The sequence below is a fragment of the Marmota marmota genome, unplaced genomic scaffold (genome assembly GCF_001458135.2).
Source record: "Marmota marmota marmota unplaced genomic scaffold, marMar, whole genome shotgun sequence".
Classification (NCBI taxonomy): Eukaryota; Metazoa; Chordata; class Mammalia; order Rodentia; family Sciuridae; genus Marmota; species Marmota marmota.
The window spans coordinates 3,219,278-3,239,711 of record NW_026000139.1 but is presented as its reverse complement, the minus strand read 5'-3'; the positions used below and the strand labels follow the sequence as shown (position 1 = coordinate 3,239,711).

The following is a 20,434-nucleotide window of genomic DNA, read 5'->3' as shown; positions in this document are numbered from 1 at the left end:
GGGAGGGGGAGGAAGATGGAGGAGGGCTAGGCAGAGAGGGGGAGAGGGAGAGGGAGGGAGGGAGGATGCCTGCTCCAGGAGGAACACCCCTCAGGGGTGCCACCGCTACTGCCCAGGCCCCACGGTGTCCTGTCACCCAGCCACCTGCCTGAAGGAGATACCTGTGCCCAGAGGCGTCAGCGAGCTCATCAATGTGGCAGCAGACTCCGCTACCCCCTTTAGGTGCCCACACACACACACACACACACACACCAGAGACACGTGTGGGCACGCGCAAGCTCATGCGCCCATGCAAACACGTGTGTACAATAGAAACCACCTGCAGACGGCATTACCGGGCACATGGACACCGCCCCCCCCCCAAGCCTCTGCATATGCAGACACACGTGGATACAGGCAGGTGCGTGGCAGGCACCCACAGTGACATATGTGTGCTCAGAACAGTGTGTGAACACACACCCACCGACCTGTATACACGTGTGCACACCCCTCCCCCACAACCCCCATGGACACAAAAACCCCACGCCCCCATCCCTACCCAGGTGGGCCCACGTCACACAGCACATTCCTGCCGTTCAGGTGCCTGTGACTTTAGTGTGGGAGGAAGAACCAGGCCTCGTTGAATCAGGAGATCCCTAGATAACCTGGGGGTCCCCATCAAGGTCTCTGGGGAGGGCTCCAGAATCCAGATTCAGCACCCACCGCCGTCTTCTTAGTATGACGGGAGGGGGTGTTTGATAAAATGGCATATACGCCAAGGCCCACCCCACCGAGGCGGCTTTGCCTAGATGGAGCTTCCCCCCACCAGCCCTACAGGATTCTGCTTGCCTGGACCCCTTGACGAGAGTCCCCCTTAAACCTCATGACCCTCTTCTGAATGAGTGTTGTTATCCCCACTTCACAGAAGAAGAGCCTGAGGTCCAAGGGGTAAAGTGAGCTGTGGATGGGGCCGGACCGGGTTTTGAATCAAGGCTTTTCTGCTTTGAGAATCTGTGCTGCCCCTGGGTGCGGGACAGAGCCCTGCACAGATGTCTAATGACACAAACCCGCGGATGGGAAGATGGCTGGGAGAGTGAGTGAATGAATGAGCGAATGAGGGAAGGCGGTGACCAGGGAGGGGGGTCTTCTAGAGAGGACCTGGCCAATGCTGGTTCTTCCTCTAGCACCTCCACTGGGTTTGTTAAAAAGCCCCCTCCACGTATGAACAGCAGCTGGCTCGAAGGGCAAAGGGCGTAGGCAGATGGCCAAGGTCAAAGACCCGAGGACCTGGCCTCTCCAGGCTGCCCTTGTTCTCCCCCTGCCCCGGATGTCCTTGTCCTTCTCCTTCTCTGTTAATGTATCCGTTCATCTTCTATCTCCCCATCGCCTGGATCTATTATCATTTTAAAATAAAAGGCTTCCAAGAAGGTGGGGAAAAAAACCACTGTAAGGTGTGGAGGTGGGACGTCCCCCCAGCTCTGGAAAAAGGGGCTGTCACCTGTCCCCGCCACCCCTAATTCAGGCCAACATCAGTTCAACCCCACCTCTCCCCGCCCTCTCCCTGCCGTCCCTGTCCCTCTTCTGCTGCCCCCAAATAAATGCCCCGCGGAGCACGAGGGCCGGCCCGCCGTGCTCAGGACTAATATTTAAAATGCAGAATGGCTGCGGAGGGCCCTGCTCCCAAGTCCTGTAGTGCAGTAAAAAGATATAAACAGAATAAATTACCTCTCCGCTCAGATCCCGAGAATGCCCATCTCCTGACTGGAATTTTAAGTCCTGCCTCCCTGGTCGCGCGGCACGCGGCTGATTTATGGAAACCCCAGCGCTTCTCTGCATATTTCTCTGTTCAGCCGAGTGACCAAGTTTACCCTTCCTCTGCCATTAGCGTTATTAACACCTGGGCAACCGATCATTGCAAATGCGCCATTTCGATGATGAACAGAGACCTCTCCAGCCGCTCCTCCAGGGCCACGCCACCCCTGGGCTCTGCCTGCTGGTTTCGATGCCAGGGCTCAGGACCATCCCCACCTGCCCGCAACCACCTCCCGTCACCGGCTGATGGGTTCCCGGGGACTCTAGGAGGACACCCCTCACCCTCGCAGGTGGCGTGGCTTTCTGGCAAATTACAGAAGCCACGACACAGCCCCTGTATGTGGTTTCTAACTCTTCAGAGAATGTTCTGGAAGGGGACAATCGGTGTCCCCTCCTCATTAATCAAAGAAAGCAGCAGAGGCTCAGAGAGGGCAAGAGAGCCGCCTAAAGCCCCACAGAGAGTTCACAGTGGACGTGGGAGCAGAATTCAAATCTGCTAGCCCCTTGCAACCCAAAGTTCCATCTCAGGAACGCCAACAGCAGCAGCAGCACCTGGAAGTGGTGGCCCCCAGGTATCAGTGGACACATTGATTTCCTGAAGCATCGGCTTAGACATCACCTCCAGACCCTCAATGGTCCATTTTCACTGGGGCCGAATCTGAGGGTAAAAATTCTCTTTTGCTGGTCAAACTGACCAAGTGAAGATGAAGTAGCTGGCCCTCCTGGACACCTCTGTCCATGTGTCCTCATCTCAACCCACACTGTACCTGTGACACGTTATCAGGCTGCTCACAGCCTGAGCCCAGGGGCTGTGTGACCTGAGGTTGGTACTCAACCTCTCTGAGCCTCTGCTTTGCCACCTATAAAAAGGATATAACAATATCTAACCTCAAGCCTCATGGTTAGGAGGAAAGACGGCCACATATATCAAAATCCCAACAGTCCCTGGTATGAGGAAAGTCACTGAGTTAATAACATGAATGAAAAAATAATAACATAGTTACACTAATTTCCATGGATTGATGCTGCCGTTCTTCTTGGCAATTCTATTTTCGTCTTTGAAGAAGTGCTTGGAGCTTTTTTTTTAAAAAAAAAAACAAAGAATAACGTCACAGATTCCACAGACAAAAAAACTACCATCTTCCAGAACCTTCTTCAAGAGTCTCTCTGCTGTCTGGTGGGAAACGGGGGGTAGCACAGCGAAGGTCAAGATCTGGGGGGGGGACTATTTTAATAATCTGTTTGAAAAGGAATGTGCCATTAACAGACGACCAGAGGAACAGGATGCGGCACGTAGGACGGCATGGAGGGGACCCCCAAGTTGTGCTAAGTGGCAGAAGCCAGTCACCAGGAAGCCACACACGGGAGGATTATGTTCATAGGGAATGTCCAGGACGGTGGAGTCCCAGGCGCAGAGAGCTGACCAGCGGTTGCCAGGGGCGGGGGACTGGGTGGCAGTTCAGTAGGTGCGGGTGTCCTTGTGCAGAACCGAGAATGTTCTAGAACTGGAAGAGGAAGAAGTGGCTGCACAGAACTCTGAACGGGCTGAATGTTCCTGACTTGCGGTGAGGTTTGTGACCATTCAAAACACCAGGGAGGGCGGGATGCCCTGATATTATCTCCAGGGACCTGAAGACCGCCCCCCCCCCTCACGGTGGGGACCACCTTCCAGGCTGGCAAGGTTGTCAGGCTACAGCGGGCAGCAGCAGGTCCAGCTGGAGCAGGTGTGGGCCTCCCACGCGGTTTGGGGTCCTTGACATCAGAACGGGTGTCCTCGGTGCAGGGCAGGCAACCCTGGGGCCGGGAGTTGCAGAGACGCCAGGTGCACCCTCCCCAGAGCCCATCTGGGTGTTAGGCAGCCGCACCTGTTTCCCAGCCACTGTGGAGCTGGAGACAATGTAGCGATGTTGTCCCCTTATCCTCGGGTGTCTCCACTGTTGCCTGGTTCTAGGAGGTGACCCTGTTTGTCCACTTACACTGCTAATGAGGTCTTCTTTCCAACAGCCTCGGAGGCTTCTAGAAAACTATGAACCAGAGAACGAGAGTGAAGGTGACCCATCCATATGGCAAAACCCAGGATGGCGGATGGGTTAGGGGAGGATGTTTCAGGAACGTCTACTCAGAAAGAACTGTCCCCTAACTGGCCCATTCCAGGTGACCAGAGACCTCTCCGTGGTAACCACACAGCCTCATGGGTTTTCAGTTTGAGACTGGCTTTGCCATGGTATTACTGTGTGACCGCGACTGGGTCCCTCACCCTCTCTGGGCCACAGACTTCTCATGTGGAAAATGGGGGGTGGGAGGGGGGGTGGACTGGAAACCCTGGAGCCCTCTACCTGGCTTCCTGAACCTTCTGTTCATTTGATTGTTCATTCAGCTCTTCAGCAAATATTTGTGGAAGGTCTCCCATGAACTGGCTGCTCCTCTGGGTTCAGTCACAGATGTGAACAGATCTGGTCCTGGTTCTCCCAGGGCTGAGATTCTGCTCAGAGAGACGACAGTCACCAAGGGAGAAAATCAACAAAAACTGCAAATAGAGATAGGAAGAGAGGGGGTGGGGTGGAGAGTAACCGGGAGCCGGGCGGGGTGCTCGGCCCAGCCAGCCTACAGGAAGGCAAGTGGGTAATGGCCCTGGGTGCAGAACTGAAGCGAGCACACCCCAAACTCAGAAATCCAGATAAATAGCATTTAAAACTAATACCTCAAGGCATCGAAATGAATGTAAAATAACCCACTGCAAACAAAAGGGCCACCTTTTTAAGTTATTTATTTTTAATTGATACATAATAGTTGTGTCTATTCATGGGAACTGATGTGATGGTTTATATCTATATTGCAAACAAGATTACATCAAACTAATTTTTATTTTCTTTGCACTGGGGATTAAACCTGGGGGTACTTTACCCCTGAGCCACATCCCCAGCCCTTTTTATTTTTCATTTCGAGACAGGGGTCTCTCTAAGTTGCTGAGGCTGGCCTCCAATGCCATCCTCCTGCCTCAGCCTCCCAAGTTACTAGGATTACAAGTGTGCCCCCATCTTACTAGACTCTAAAAGCCACGTTTTAGATACACAGGCTCTGATAGACCTGGGATAGGGGTGAGGGGACAGGTTAGCCATGCAAGTGCCTGGTGAGCTCCTGTCTTTACCTAGAGTTTTCTATTTCATTCATCATGAATCGTTTACATCCATTTTAGTTTTTAAAGCGTTTCCTTTTTATAGTGGAGGTTTGGGGCACCTCTTCCATTCTGCTCCAGGACAGAGGTTGCTCTCGCCTCATCCTAGACCCTGCCTTGCCCTGAGCAGCAGGCTGCAGGAGAAGGGTCCTGCCTAGATGAAGATCAGGGGAAGCTCTTTATCCTCCGTTTAAGTGGGGGAAGAGGTCCGTGGATCTGCCTCTTACTGGTTGTCTGGCCGCTGGGTGGCAAACAGACGGGGCTGCACCAAGACACAGTGGCCTCCTGTCACCCAGGAAAGAGACGTGCCTGGCTGGTGTCCTTTGTCCCAAGGAGGATGCTTTTATTCCTCATTTTGCAGAAGAAGAAACTAAGGTTCAGAGAGGTTAATTCACTTACCCAGGGTTCTATCCAGTAAGGAGAGGTAGGACTTGAACCTGGGTCTTTCAACACCCAGCCAAGCCCATCTTCTGCCCACCGCACCATCTCAGAAGAAGGGGCCAACATGTCATCTCGGGCGAGCCTCAGTTTCCCCATCTGTAACATGGGAAAGGGCCGAAGAGGCCAAGAAATGCACCAGGCGCAGGCTCAGCACCCGACCACTTCAACCTCCAAGGAAGAGAAAAGGACCCTGCCCAGCGGCCTCCCTCCCTGCCGGGTCCCCTCTGAAAGGAGAAACTTTGGTATTTGTTCTTGAAACATTTATTTTATTCTTCAGATCTTTTTGGTAGGGGAAGGATTGGGGAAGGTAATCAGTTTTCGGACTTAAGATAAAAAATCGCAGGAAAGGGTCGACTTGACTCTTGATAATTAATGGGGCGGCTTGTAATAGGATTCTCCTGCCTGTGGCGCTCCCAGGAAACACCTTTTTACATAAGATATTGCCCACGCCGGAGTGGCAGCGGGGTGATTTATGGGGTTTCTTGCTCCAGAAAACCTCTCCTGGGGTTGCCCTGCTGGTCGAATTTATCAGGGAGTTTGGAAGCGGAGCGAGAAACCTGCCCGTGACATTTTTGGTGGAGTTTAAAAAGCACAAACACTGGAACAGGGAGAGGCCGATGGGACACAGGGTGGGGAGAGGGTCCACCTAGACCCTCAGAGTCTAGATGGGAATTCCCAGCGTGATTTACAAAGGCGGGTGAGAGGAGGGGCCTGGAGACGGAGGGCACAGGACAAGATGCCAATGCAGGCACAGCCAGCACCCTCGGCAGCTGGGGATTCTCTGCACCCTCCTGGTGAGGGGGCTATGATTCAGAGAAGGGACACCAAGCATGTCCACTGCAGAGGTCAGGCTTGCACGGGACAGGAGATAGAGACCAAGGCTGGGGACAGGACCCAGGGAGGCAGCCACAATGGGGCCACATATGTGACTCTCCCTCATGCCCAGAGGAAAAAACAAAGTTTTCTTTCTGTCTACCCCCCACCTCCGTATACCCTTTACCTCTCTGTCCACCTTTTCTTTGTTTACTGAATTTTTTATTTTCTTGTGGTGGTGGTGGGGATCAAGCCCAGGGTTTCACACATGCTAAGCAAGTGCCACACCCTGAGGTACACCACCAGGCCCCTGTCCATCTTCTCCTACTCTCCCCTGCAGCCACACTGGCCTGCTCACACAACTCTACCTCAGGGCCTTTGCACATCCTGCTCCCTCTGCTCTTCCCCTGCCTCCTCCACAGGGCTTGCTCCTTCATTGCCTTCAGACCTCGACTCAGATTGCACCTTTTCAAAGAGGGCTTCTTTGACCTCCCACCGCCACCAGCTCAACTAACTGTGATAGACAAAAGACTTAGGAACCAAATTAACCAAATACTCTGTCAAGACTGGATCCTGCCTCCACAAACCAACAAGACTTTTCTTTTAGACCATCTGGGGGAAATGGAACAGAGACCCCGTGTTAGACAGTGTCAAGGAATGGCTGGTGATGGGAGGATGCAGTATTGTGCTTACATTTAAATTTAAGTTTTTTTCTTTATCTGTTAAAAACTCATCTTGGCCTACTGTATAAGCAGAACTGCGTGATACTTAGGATGGCTTTAACACAAGAAAACTGTCCCCACCTCGTCCCTGTCATTCTCTCCCTCCTCACCCTGCCTCGTCTTTCCTTGAAGCAGCTCTCAGTAGGTGACAGGTTACATTTCTAACTGGGGGCCTGTCCTTGTCCATATCTCTGCACTGGAACGTAAGCTCCATGAGGGTGGGGCTTTGGCTGCATCCCTGGACTTAGAAACCCCTGGTAAAGGACCCTCAGGCAGGGGTCAATGTTGCTTGGAGGCCCCGGGCACTTTTCCCCAGCATAGATGGCCGCCACCCTTCCAGTCCCCACACACGAACCAGGAACACAATGTAGAGAAACCAGGTGTGTGGGTCTGGGATGGATTCCCCAAAACTCCCAGCGTGGGACAAGAGGTGCCCAGGCTGACCCTAGAGTTGCAGGACACTGAGGTCCCCAATGAGTCCTCATGAGAACAAAACACCCTGCCAGGGCAGTGGGGAGAGCCTGCGTCCCTGCCCTCGATGTCCCAGCATGGACAGCTGTGCCTCTCTGGACCTCGCCACCCCCATCCCTCTCTGCAGACAGCCCTGCCGGCCTCCAGGAGGCTTAGAGAGAAGACATTAAGAAGGGTGCTGCCTCCCAGCCCCTCCAACGAGGGAACTGCCTCCCTGAAGGGCTTGTGCTCCAGCGGTGGAGGGGGCTCCAGGCTCCCCCAGACCTGCCCACCCCTTGCATTAGTCGTTTCCAAGAGACCCTTGCCCACCATGACTTTAAAATCCTGCAATCTTTACGATCCCTGGCCTCCGCCGGCCAGCAACATCCCAGGGAGCTTTGCCTCGCTCTACAGTAAAAGCAGCAGGAACTCCCAGGTCCCTTGGAGCAGGAAGAAAAGTGGATTCAAAGCGAGGGCTGCCCTCATTTTGTTGAAAGCGAAGCCCAGATAAGACTCGAGCCAGGCCGGCAGCCCAAAGCGGGTCAAGTCAACTGGAGACAAGTGGCCACCGCGCACCCTGCTCCCCAAGCCCAGGCGACACGGAGAGCAGGATTTACTGACTTGCCAAATCGGAGGGTCCAGGGATGCTCCGCTTCCCCGCCAAAACCCCGGGAGCCATTCTGATTGGACAACTCGGAGGCTGGGTCCACCCTGGAGCCAATCGCTGTGGTCCGGGGAGATGCAATGCTCGGATTGGCTCAGGCGGGAGTCAAGTGCCCCTCCCCTGGATTCCGGGAAGTGGCAGGAGCTTTCCCGCTCCCACAGGCACAACCCTCGACCCGCTTCACTGAGGACCTAGAGGTGGGAGCTCTGGCTGGTGACGGGATTATAAATGTCAAGTGCAAAATTGCAAAGCACCAAGCAGGCTCCTGATGGACAGGGGCGTACGAGTGCGCTCAGGTGCGTGCAAACACGCGTGCAGGGTCACAGGTGTGCACACAACAGAAGACTTGGGACAGGAAGTGCCACCATCAGAATGCTCGTGTCCCCCCTAAATTTATGTCGAAACCCTGACCCCACAGCAATGGTATTAAGAGCGGGTGATTAGGTCATGGGGACAGAACTCTAATGGGGGGATTCGTGCCTGAAGAAAGAGGCGCCCAGGGACCACGCTTGCCCCTCTGCCGTGTGGGGTTGCAGTGTGAAGACGTTTGAGGCGTCATCACCTTGACCTTGAACTTTGCGGCCTCCAGAACTGTGATCAGTACATTTCTATTATTTTATAAACCCCCACCAGTCACGCTGCCAGGTCTGCAGGATTTCGTCATAGTGGCTGGAGGGGACTCAGACACAAAGCCACCCTAAGCCGCCCCTTCCCCTTAGGACGGTCAGGCCATTATCCACAAGGCAGCAGCATTGGCCGGACCCTGGACGGGGCTCTTGCCCAGGCTGGGGAGGGACGGGCGGCAGCAGCTGAGCCTGCACCACCCAGTTCTGGGGTCAGAACACTACCTTTGCCTGCGTCTCTCTGTCACCTGGCTTGAAGGCAGGACTGAAGGACCAGATGGAGATGAGGCCCTTGGAGTCCGAGGTGTTGGGACCAACCAGGTGGAGGACAGAGGGGCCTCCACTTCAAGGCGCTGCAGTGGGCGTGGGAGGCTGGGTGTATCTCACATGTGCACACCTGGTGACGTGGTCTGCAGTGTTCCCGGTGCAGCCCTGGACAAACACAGAGACACCCTGTCCCAGTTACCTCCTTGGAGGCCCTAGAAGGCAGAGGCAGAGAGATAAGAGTCTCCACCTGCACGGCCAGCCTTGCTGCAGCCAATCGTAATGGCTCCTGTCCCTTCTCTGAGCCCTGACCCTTCCTCCCTTCCTCCACATGCCTTGGGTGTCAACCAGGAGGGGCCACACTGGCCCACTGATGTGTGTTATCTGGACGGGGTCAACAGCGCCTTCGGCTTCTTATCTGCATCTCCAGAGACCAGGAGAGGGGCAAGCAGCAGCTGAGGCCTGTCCCAGGGGGACAGCCACAGACATGAGGCAGGCGGGGCCCCCTGGGAGACAGAGCACCTGGGACACAGTGGCAGCAAAGGAAAGGAGGTGGCAGAGCAGTAGGGATTACATACTCTTTACATATCAGGGTTGCCATACAGCTGTGTGACCCAGGCTAAGTGGCTCAACTGCTCTGTGCCTCAGTTTCCTCATTTACAAAATAGGGATAATGATACTACCCCACCACGAGGATCATTATGAGATAAGATGAAAGGAGTCCACATGTGAATAAATCCTAATTCCTCCCCACCCAGGTTGTGGGAGGAGGGAGGCTTAGGGGACAGGAACAGTAGGCATTTATTGAAAGACTGCCTGTAGCCAACCATAGTGACAGCCCTCCACAGCCTGCTTTACGGAAAGCACACTGAGGCACTCAGGGGCCACCTTTGTGTCACCATGCAGGTCAGCAGGAGCAGAGTCGGTGCAGGTCCAGCTGCATCCAGCTCCAGAGCTCATAAGGTCTTCTCTGTCCTGGGGAATCCACAAAGTGAATTTTGACCCAGGAAATAGGGCCTGGTTCTGGGGTCTCTGGGGGGGCGGCATCCCTGGCAACCACAGGTTAAAGAGAGAATGAGACAGGGAGCCCCACTGGTCACCGCAGGCTCAGACCCTGCTCCTGAGCAAGGAGGGGCTTCCTGGTGGAGGAAGTATCCTGGCATAAAGAGGGAGGTCAGCAGCGGTGAGAGGGCCTCCTACATCACTGAGGGGAAGCCTGAGGCCCAGAGAGGGAGGGCACTTGTCCAAGGTCACACAGCCCACAGGAGGCAGGAGAGGGGGCTGCGGGAGGGGTGGGAGGCGGGCTCTCGGTAGGTCTGGTGGTCCAGACCTCTGAGTTGTCTCCTAGCAGGGCTGTGAGGGGTTAGAAAAGGCTCCTTGGTGCCAAGACCCTGTGGCCCATCTCTGGGGCCTCGGCACTCCCGGCCAGTGAGGGGCCCACAGAGGGAGAGCCCAGGAGAACCCCAAGGGTGCCGCACGGCCTCCTGCCCTGGGCCAGCTGGCCCCGAAGGAGACCCTTTGCTGCCCCCTTGTGGCCACAAGGAAGTGGACTTTCCATCCTGCTTCCTAAGAGGCACCTTGAGGGGCCCTGGGCTCCTGCTCCCCGGGGTCACCTGCGTCCAGACCACCTGGGTTCCTACCCCTTCCCAAAAACCCCGCCTCCACCACCTCCCGCACGGTGAGCCCCCAGCCACATGGAGTGACGTTGGACATTGCAGAGTTTGAACCTGGCTGGGTCCCGTCCCTGCTGTGTCCTTGGGTGACCTCTGTCCACTTCCCTGCTCCATTTTCCCATCTGTAAATCAGGGGCAGGAATAATGGCTTCTACTTCATAGCACCTCCGAGGAGATGAAGGAAGACGGTGGGTAGAAAGTTCTAGAAGAGTCCCTGGCACGTGATTCACTCAATAGACACTGTCCTCTCCCTCAGATCTGATGAGTGACAATGTCCCTGTCCTTCCTGACCCGGGCCCCCTGAGCCGGCCCTGTAGGTGAGGGGAGCCCTCATAGGACCTGGGCTGGCTGGCTTCCTGTAGCACAGCTGGGTGTGGGCAGTCACCTGTCACAGGACAGGATTAGGATTGTCACCGTGCCTCCTTGAGCTAGCGGAGGGAGAAAGACGGGATCCATAGGAGATGGCAAACTTGGCCCAGAGGGCTTTATTGGCCGTGGCTGCCAGGAGCCCCAGGAGCAGTTCTGGAGGGCTTTCTGGAGGAGGAGGAGGAGGAGCAGGGCATCTTGAATGTCCAGGCAGCCCCCACAGTCATCCCCTGGAGCAGAGGCCCTGAGCCTCTGAGCCACGTGTCCACAGCCTTCGCGGGCGGGTCTTGGGGACCCTCAGCTTTGGCCCAGCTTGGCTTTCAGAGCCTGCAGCTCTCCACTGTTGATGCCGTTGCCCCCACAAACGATGACCACGACAGAGGCCAGGGGGCCCAGGCGGCCCTCAGCCTGCAGCCTCCCCAGGAGGCCCGAGTAGATGAAGGCCAGGGCTGCACCGCAGGCGGGCTCCACCAGCAAGCGCTCGTCATCTGCGGGGCGGGAGCAGAGGGAGCCGGGCTCAGCTGGCCCCCGGCTCCAGGGGCCACCCGGCCACCTCCTCACAATCTGTCACTGGCCTGACCCTCTCTCAGGAGTCACCCCACCATGTCTCTCTCCAGCCGTCCACTTCTCCATTCATCACTAGCCTGTCTGTCCATCCGTCACGGTGGCCATCCATCAACGTATTCATCCATCCGTCTCCTTTCCATCATTCGGTTGTCTGTCTGTCCATCCATCAACATGTCTATTCATCATTGTGCCCGTCCATCCGTCCATCCGTCCATCCGACCGACTCCACATCACGCATCAGCCTCGCCCATGGCTGTCCCGCCCACTCTCCATGCCCCCTCCCTCCCATCCCTTCAGCCAGCAGATCCCCGCGGGGCCTACTGCTGGAGCCTGTGCTGGAAGGACCCCAGGGGACACCACCCGGCCCCGCCCTCGTGAAGCTGGCCGTCTGGTGGCGACAGATGGGAACCAGCCGGGATATGCACCGAGGGGCTGGTGCACAGGAGGTCCCCGGCCTGGGCACTGTGGCGGAGACCTGGGGGCTTCCTAGAGGAGGTGCCACGGTGACTCAGTCACTAGCCCTCTGTCCTGGGAAACGGATAGCGGGCAGGGCCAGGGATGCATGCAGAGGCAGGGACGCCCTCCTCCACCCGCCGCACCTGCTCCAGGGCCCCAAGCACAACTGCCCANCTCCCGCGTGCACTCCAGGGCCCGCGCCGCCACCGTCTTGGCGCCCAGGCTCTTGGCCACACTGCAGGAGGCAGGCAGGCCAGGGAGGGCAGGGAGCTGGGGGAGCTGGTCCCCACGGGCCCACACCCTGCGAAGACTATGCCCCCTGTCCAGAGCCCCCCGGGGCACCAGACTCCTGGACCCTGAGAATGACCAGTGTGGCAGCAGTCACCCTGACCCTTCCACCCGGGGACGCCTGGACACAAGAAGTTCACTGTCTGTAACTGTGGGGCACACAGACAGGAGGCAAAGCCCCAGGGAGCACGTCCCCCTTTGGGGGCAGGACCGCCGGCCACTTGGTTGTCCGGGGCAGCTTGGTGTCTTCATTTCCTAACTGCCCTGCATCTGGCTCAACCTGCTCTTCAATGGAGCCGACCAAGGAGGACTTGCTCTATTAGTGGGTGAGGCTTGGGGACCCCACCCTTCCTCTGCTGCTCAGCGCTTCCCAATCAGACCCTCAGTACCGTGCCTGGGGGACAAGGAGACCCCTTTCGGGCCTTGTCCACCCTGCTGGCTGGGGCAGGAGGCGCTGGGCACAACAGCCCGCCCACGGCCCCCTCCAGCGCCTGGCAGGGGCTCACCTGGTGATGTCCGGCAGCGTGACCAGCTTGCCTGCCTCCACGGCGGCGCTGAAGCTGTGCGCCCCTCGGGTCTCCATGGCGATGATGGGCACGTGCTGCCAGCCCACCTCCACCAGGCCGGCCACCACCCCTGCCAGGAGTCCCCCGCCGCCCACTGCCAGGACCACGGCACCTGGCGGGGTCCCCAGGGTGGCCTTCAGCTCCCGCACCAGGCTGGCGTTGCCTTCCCTGGAGAGAGGAGTTGGGGGGGGACACCACAGGTTCCTGGATAGGGGTGGGCTGCCCCCACATATGCACAAATCCCTCTCCGTCCCCTTCCCACAGCCAGCAGGCAGGAGAGTCCCTGTGGGGGCCCATCGTCCCCTGCATTCCTTCCTTCAGTCACCCCCACCACCACCTCCCAGGCACTTTCCTGGACATGACCCCAATGAGTCCCCCAACAATTTTGGTAAGAGGCAAAATGTTAGTGCACATGGTTGAGGGGACGGGCCTGTCACTTGGACTCAGCTGACTGAAGTTGTGGGGCTAGTACTGGCTGTGTGATCTTGGGCAAGTTGCCTAACCCCTCTGTGCCTCCGTGGTCTGGCCTGTGAAATGGTTTTAACAACAGTGCACCCAAGGGCTTTGGGGAGGATACACAGGAGGGCACAGGGAAGGCCCTTAGCCTGGGGTGGGCCCCAAAGCCCTTGCTCCGTCTGTCAGGGGGACTTAGCGTCACCATTTCCGTCTTACAGATCTGGATCCTGGGGCGCAGGGAGGTGGGTTGCTATGTAGTCACGGGGTCTCCGAGCAGCAGAGGCAGGGCCTGGACCCCCTCTGTCCACTGTGGAAGCGTCCTTCCCTCCCGGGCCTTGCTTTCCCTTCTGTCCAGGGCAGGACCTGACTTGGTGAGGGTCTCCCGTGCTGGGCCTCCTCTTACCATATCAGAGGGTGGTCAAACGGGGGGACGTTCACCCAGCCGTCCCTCTTGGCCAACTCCTGTGCCCTCAGATTGGCATCATCCCAGATCTGAGGAGAAGCAGAAGGGACCCTCAGAAGCCCCAGGCGCCGGCTCCGCAGAGACCAGGGCAGGTGCCGAGGCTCCCAGACGCCCAGATCCAGGGCCTCACCTCTGCCCCCTTTCTCCGCAGATTTCTCCTTCAAGACCCAACTGAGGGGACCCTTCTGGGGGGGCTTTCCGGGTCCCCCTCCCCAAGTCTGAGGCGCACCCTGCTGGGCTGCGGCCCGTGTCCAGGACCCCACTGCTCCTGCGTCACAGGTGCGTGCCTGTGGCCGAGCCCACCCGGCCTCTTGACGCTGGTATCCACTGGGACTTGCTCTGGTCAGTGGCCAGTGGCAGGATGCACAGCGTGGGCTCTGAGCAAAGGTCTGAAGGGACGTCACGTGTTCCATCTGAGACCCTCTGGCCATGGCCGTGAGGAGAGGGTGCTGCCTCTGCCGGACGACCTGCCTCTGCCCCGTGGTGCAGCAGGGGATGCCGCCTCCGCGAGCCCGGGGAGGGCAGTGGAGCCTCTGCCCAGCGTGGGCTTGGGCTTGGGCCACACGGCCCCTTCCAGCAGCAGCTGCTGCCTCCCCTGGGGCCTGGGCTTCATGGCACCACCAACCTGGCTGTCTCCCGCTGGACACCTGCATCTCCCAACACACGCCAGTGCCCGAGCAGAGCCCACAGGGTCCTGCCCGCACCCAGGACCCCTGATACGGCAGGCCCAGGCAGGCACAGGCACAGGGGACATAGGATGGCCGGGAGGGGCGGGCACAGGATGAGCGGGTGGATGAGTGGGCGGGTGGGTGATGGATTGATGGATGGGTGGATGGATAGATGGATGGGTGGGGTGGCTGGCTGGATGGGTGGATGAGTCCATGAGTAGGTGGGAGGCCCCAGAGGGAGAGAGGGAGGTGAGAAGCTACTTAATGGAAGGATGGCTGGATTGATGGGGTCACCCAGAGGAGGTGTTTTGAGGACAAGGAGAGGCGAGTGGGGTCCTGGCCCTCAGTGCACAATACCCCCCTCTCTCCCTCCTCAGCTCAGCCGTCCTGAGAGACGACCTAGGAGGTGACTCCCCCAGGGGCAGGAGGGGTGGGGACGTCCCCGTGGCTGCTGTCCTCCCTGGGTCCTCACCTTTCCAGCCAGCTGCACCTCGGCCCCCTGTCCCCGCAGCCTCGTCACCACCTGCAGGGAAGTGGTCTCGGGGAGCACGATGGTGGCCGGGATGCCAAGCTTCCGAGCAGAGTAAGCGGCAGCGATGCCCGCGTTGCCCCCTGGGGTCAGAGAAGGGGTGACATGTGCAGAGCGGCCTGGGCCTGTTGACACCCCCAGCTCTCCCTCCACCCCCTTGGGAGTCACACTTATGCCCCCCCACTGACTCGTCCCCTGGCTGCAGAGGTGGACACCTGATCTAAACTGAGCCAATCGGAGAACTTGACCTCTCGACCCACGACTGGCTTAGGGATGAGTAGTGACCCAGGCTGGGCCACAAAGAGGAATACTAAGGCTGCGGAGAAGTTTTTCTCTTCATTCGAGTCAGGAGATAGCAGGACAGCAGGTCCCTCCAGCAGACATCTTGCTGTCGTGAGGCCTGGGTAAGACGGAGGTAGAGGAGAGAAAGAAATAGGAAAGGAAGGACCGCAGAAGAGACGGCCTGGATCCAGCTGAGCCTGAAAGCCACACAGCCTGAGGATTTTCAGTTCTTGGAAACTGCAGCTTAAACTTGGTGCTACCACCCTGAGTCCCCGATTCTGAGAAGACCTAAGAGATGGCTGCCTGAGATTTGACCCTGATAAGGAGGCCAAGCCCTGGACATCTACAGCCACCCCAGACAGGTTCTCCTCCCCAGCCCTGCCTGGAGGACCCCCACAAAGCAGAAAGGGGTGGGGTCACCTGAGGAGCACACCAGGTGTTTGCACCCGCTCTTGGCCGTCTGGGGAGAGAAGGAATAGCGTCAGGGGCTAGCCCAGGCAGGCGGCCTTGAGGCCAGTGCCGGGCAGCTGGACGCGCCCCCTCCGCCCACACGCCCTCACCTGCTGGCAGAAGTGCCCGATGCCCCGGATCTTGAAGGAGCCGGCCGGCTGCATGTTGTCACACTTGAGGAGGACCTTCACGCCCGCCTCCCGGGACAGCGCCCAGCTCTCCAGCAGAGGCGTGGTCGTGTGGAAGTGGCCAGTCGGGGCGCCCTCCATCCCAGCCACCAGGGGGACGGTCCTGCAGGGGCACACGGTCCTCAGGGCTCCAGGCAAGAGGCGGGGAGGCTGAGGCCCTGGGCCTGGGCACCCTGAGCCCCGCTGGCTGCCGAGCTGGGAGACCCCAGGCAAGCACCTACCCCTCTCTGGGCCTCAGCCTCCCCTCTGGCCAGGAGGCCTGATCGGGCAGGATGTGACCCCTCATGACGAATGAGTTCATCCAAGTTCCCTTGGGACACTGAGCACCTACAACACGTCGGGCAGAGGTCAGACCTCGCTGTCCAGGTGGGCAGTCGGAATCACAGGAGTCCACACAGGAAGGAGCGACCCCTGGGGGTCCAGTGGCATCCAGAGCTGGGTTGCGACCCCTTGTGGCCATCACATGGCCTCAGTGAGCGAGGACACAAGGCCTGCACCCTCATCCCTGTCCCTCCTGCTTCCTGGATTCTTGTATTCTCCATTATTGTTATGACCATTATTCCCCGATTATCACATCCGGAAACATGCCAGCATGTGTCCCTAAAAGCACTTTTAAAAAAAGTACATGGTTTCACCACTGTATACATTTGTCCAAACTTATTGCACTCCATACTTAGAGTGAGATGATTGGATTTTATGTAAATTATGTCCAATGGTGCTACTTTTAAAAAGCAAGATGGTGTAGCTCACACCTGCTATCCCACCTACTTGGGAGGCTGAGGCAGGAGGATGGAAAGTTTGAGGCCAGCCTCAGCAATTTAGGGAGACCCTGTCTCAAAATAAAACAAAAAGGGCTGGGGGTGTGGCTCGGGGATAGAGTGCCCCTGGGATCAATCCCCAGGGCTGCGAAAATTTTAAGAATTAAAAAGAAACAAAGGAAATTCTAAGCATCTCATTATATGTGACCGCTGCTCGGTTTCATGGCTGGTCGAGGGATTTAAAGGTTTAATTTCTAAATTTTTCTTTGTCACCTGCTCTGGCAGGGCTGGGGTGAAGCGGGAATGGGGGGGTGTGTGGCTGAGATTAGATCAGCCTCCTCCCCAGGGGCCGGACTCCACCTAGAGGGCGAGACCTTGAACTCTGTTCTGACCCATAGGTCGTCACAGGGGGGCTTCGGGAGGGATGACAGAGGGGACCACGGGGAGAGCATTTCTGCAGAGGGACAAGGTCTGGAGCAGGTGGGCGGATGGGCAGGGAAGGAATAGGCCCCGGGAGGACCCTGCTCCACGGTGGCCACCAGGGGGCGCGCCACACCCTACACAGCCGGACTTGGGGTCCGCGTTTAGTCTCCAAAGGCCGCAGAGCAGAGAGGACCAGGTTTCCTGGCACTTCATCTGACCCTGTGCCCTTGGCACCTCCTTACCCTCCCCACCCCCGCCCCACAAGGCAGGGCGAAGTCCGAGCCTCTCCACATCCTCACCCCAATTCTGGAGCCCAAAAGCCTGGGGTTTAGGATCAAAGTTAGAAACCAGCTCTGAGTTCCTTGGCTGTGTGACCCAGGCAAGTGTCTTGAGCTCTCTGTGCCTGTTTCCCCTTCCGTCAAATGGAGATAAATACAGTCCCCAATTCTCAGCCTGTGGTGTGCGTGAATAAGGATAACAGCTACCAGTGGTCAGGTGGCAGACAGTGGCCGGGTTCTCTGGGGTATTAGCTCACTGGGGCCTTTTAACAATGCCAGCACACTCACCCTTACTCTATCCTGTCTCTAAAGCACCCACAAGGTGCAGGCCTTGACCCAGGAACTGGGGACAGCACAGTGAAGCAGGCAGGCGTCCACTTCAGAGCTGACTGAGCGTCTGATGAGGAGAACAGCATGCAACAAATAACAGCACAGACAAACAAAATGGTCAGAAATGGTGGAAACGGCCGCGTGCGGAAACACAGGTAGGTAGTTGTGAATAAAGATCAAGGGGACCTGTTTTGGGTGTGCAGGCCAGGAAAGACGTGCAGGAGGTGGGACGTGACACTAAGACCCGGAAAGCGAGAGCAAACTGGCCATACCACAGGCGAGAGGAGCTGTGTGTCCCAGGGTGGCGGCAGGATTGAGCCAGGCCGTGTGCTGACGGCGCAGACTTTGGCCCGACAGCCTCGAGGACTTGCTGGGAGCCGGGCACTCTGCCAGGCACCCTATGTCTCCTCTTATCTGACGCTCAGACAGCACCGAGGCCATTTACTAGCCCATGAGGCCCAAAGGGGTCACCTCCAAGGTCACACAGCTGTGAAGGTCATCCAGCTAGGAAGTGTGGGCTGCGTCCGCTGCTTGTCCCCTGCTTGTTAGCGTGGCCACGATGAAGGGTGTGGGCGTCTGATACATAACTGCCACCTTCTTCAGGCGTCAAGTGCCCCCAGCTCGGTCCCCACGCGTCTCCAGCCCCCTTCGTTATAGCAACCATCCCCCCAGAGACAGCAGGCATCAGTTAAAGGCCGGCAGCCTTATCAAGGCCAGGTTGGTCCCTTAGGACTAGGCGGACTGAGGCCTTGGCCCAGGGACATGCAGTGCTTGCCAGAGTGGCAGCCACCAGGACTCTGGTGGCAGCCTGGGCCTGCTCCCCATGGGACAGGCAGTGGGGACTCGGGGCTGGGGCCCAGAACCCAGCCATGCAGGGCCTGGCTGTCCCTTCTCACGGGCCTCATGGTCTCCCGTGAACTGGGGTAAGGGGCCCTCACTTTCCATGCCTTGACCCTGAGGGCTACCTGGGTGGCCCTCCACAGTCGAATCCCTGCGGAGCCTGGGGCCGGTCCCTGGCGGGGTGCCCAGCCCTGCCCTCTGGCCAGCAGGACCTTCTGCAGACCCAGGGTCCCCTGCAGGGCACCCTGAGCGGACGCACGTCCCCAGGGAGGGCTCAGACCTTGCTGCTCCCTCTGCCCGTCCACCCAGCTGACCTTGGCCCCCGACCAGGAACCCCCAACTCACACGCTACCCAACAGTGCTGCTCCCGGCTCCTCACCTACCTGAGCGGTCCCCAAGCTGGGCCCTGGCTGCTGCCAGCCAGCCCCTGCCAGCCCCTGCCAGCCCCTGCCAGCCTCCCTGGCCCTGGCCCCGCCTCCTGTGTTAAAGGGGCAGCTCCCACCCAAGGCTGCCTGGGACGGAGGCAGAAAGCGGGGGAGGTTGAGGCTCACAGCCGCCCCAGCCTCCCCGTGTGCATTTCCCCTGTCAGATGGAGGAGCAAAGGGAGGCTCAGAGAGGGACACTCACTTGGCCGTGGATGCCCAGCTAGCGAGGGGCAGAGATGCTAGACCCCCTCCCGTGAGAGACTTCTCCCAATCTCCCTCCGAGCCCTGGGCTCATCCCAGGCCAAACCCCTTCCCTTGAAACGTGAAAGCAGGGACAAGGAGGTAACCGTCATCTGTCACATGAGAGGGGCTCGGAGACTTCACACCCAACTCTGGGGCCCAGTTACTGCTCAAATGAGCGGCTGACCACTGATCCATTCACTCAATAAATATTTATTGGACACCTACTATGTGCCAATCCCTGGGACCTTTAGCCTCAAACAAGATAAGGTGTCCCCTGTCGTCACAGCACCTTTGGGTGCCACAAAAGAGGAATTGTCATCTCTGCTAGGGATGGGGACAGCTGGGAAGTGAGTGGGGCTGCGGAGCCCAGAGCAAGGGACCTGCCTGGAGGAGAAGGCAGGGGCTGAGCAGCAAGTGGCCTGGGGACAATGGACGGGGCAGGAGCCACAGGGATGTCTGAGCCAGTGACAGGGCACCTCAACCTTGCCCAGGGGCACTGGGGAGTCACGGAGGGCGTTAGGCCTGTAGGTGACTGGGTCTGATTGACGTCTCCATTGCCACCTCCCTGGTGAACCCGAGCCACGCACACACGCCTGGGCCTCAGTTTCCCTGTTTGTAAAGTCGAGATCCCAGGAGGACCCAGTGTTGTGTGTCCCCCCTGGGCCATGTGTGACCTCCCGGGGTTGAGGATCAGCTCCTGGACACGTGGCGTCAAGTGGCGCTGTCTAGAGGTAGCCGCCCGCCATGAGGACTCTGGCGAGTTTCTCCCCAGCCTCACACTGAGCACGCCCCACCCTTGCCAGGTGCCCTGTCCTTGCCAGGTGGTCGAACCAGGGAGAGAGAGGCCCACCTGATACGTGACAGTCATACCCCAGGAGGTCAGAGGGCAGAGGTTTACCAGAGGGCAGCAGGGGCGAGGGATCTGGGAGGGCCTCCGAGGAGGTCGGCTCCAGCACATGGCTAGGGCTTAGATAGGAAGCACAGCTACACTTATTTCATGCCTACTGTATACCAGACTAGCAGAAATAGCTTTTAAATAGTTGGAGATTTTTAAATAGTTGGGGGTTTACTTCTGTGTGCATTAGGAGACATATACACTGTGTGTGTGTGTGTGTGTGTGTGTGTGTGTATAATATCAAACCCATAATTTTGTGGATATTAATGCTTAGGGAGAAGTGAGGTGTTAAAATGTTTAAATGCAATCTCTTTAAAGTATTAAGCGTAGAAGAATGTCCAGTGTGG

The 20,434-nt window shown here is 57.9% G+C and overlaps 2 protein-coding genes and 1 long non-coding RNA gene across 3 annotated transcripts; all 3 read right to left on the bottom strand.

Moving 5' to 3' along the window:
• Positions 1-2,800: 2,800 nt before the first annotated feature.
• On the bottom strand, positions 2,801-5,125 carry LOC107158668. Its single transcript, XR_001505636.2, has 2 exons — positions 4,128-5,125; positions 2,801-3,815 (listed from the first exon to the last, which is right to left on the bottom strand). It is a non-coding gene; the product is annotated as an uncharacterized LOC107158668 (long non-coding RNA).
• A 4-nt stretch (positions 5,126-5,129) lies between these two features.
• LOC125611276 lies at positions 5,130-10,656 on the bottom strand. Its single transcript, XM_048785675.1, has 6 exons — positions 10,584-10,656; positions 8,905-9,061; positions 8,537-8,647; positions 8,014-8,116; positions 5,366-5,503; positions 5,130-5,251 (listed from the first exon to the last, which is right to left on the bottom strand). Exons 1-6 carry the CDS (start codon positions 10,654-10,656, stop codon positions 5,132-5,134), a joined length of 702 nt encoding a protein of 233 aa, XP_048641632.1. The 3' UTR covers positions 5,130-5,131.
• Positions 10,657-11,076: 420 nt separating this feature from the next.
• Sdsl (serine dehydratase like) lies at positions 11,077-18,139 on the bottom strand. Its single transcript, XM_048785674.1, has 8 exons — positions 17,643-18,139; positions 15,818-15,998; positions 15,678-15,717; positions 14,919-15,058; positions 13,719-13,807; positions 12,800-13,027; positions 12,041-12,240; positions 11,077-11,470 (listed from the first exon to the last, which is right to left on the bottom strand). The coding sequence occupies exons 2-8, from the start codon at positions 15,974-15,976 to the stop codon at positions 11,280-11,282; spliced, it is 1,047 nt and encodes a 348-aa protein (XP_048641631.1). The 5' UTR covers positions 15,977-15,998; positions 17,643-18,139; the 3' UTR covers positions 11,077-11,279.
• Between the last annotated feature and the right edge of the window lie 2,295 nt (positions 18,140-20,434).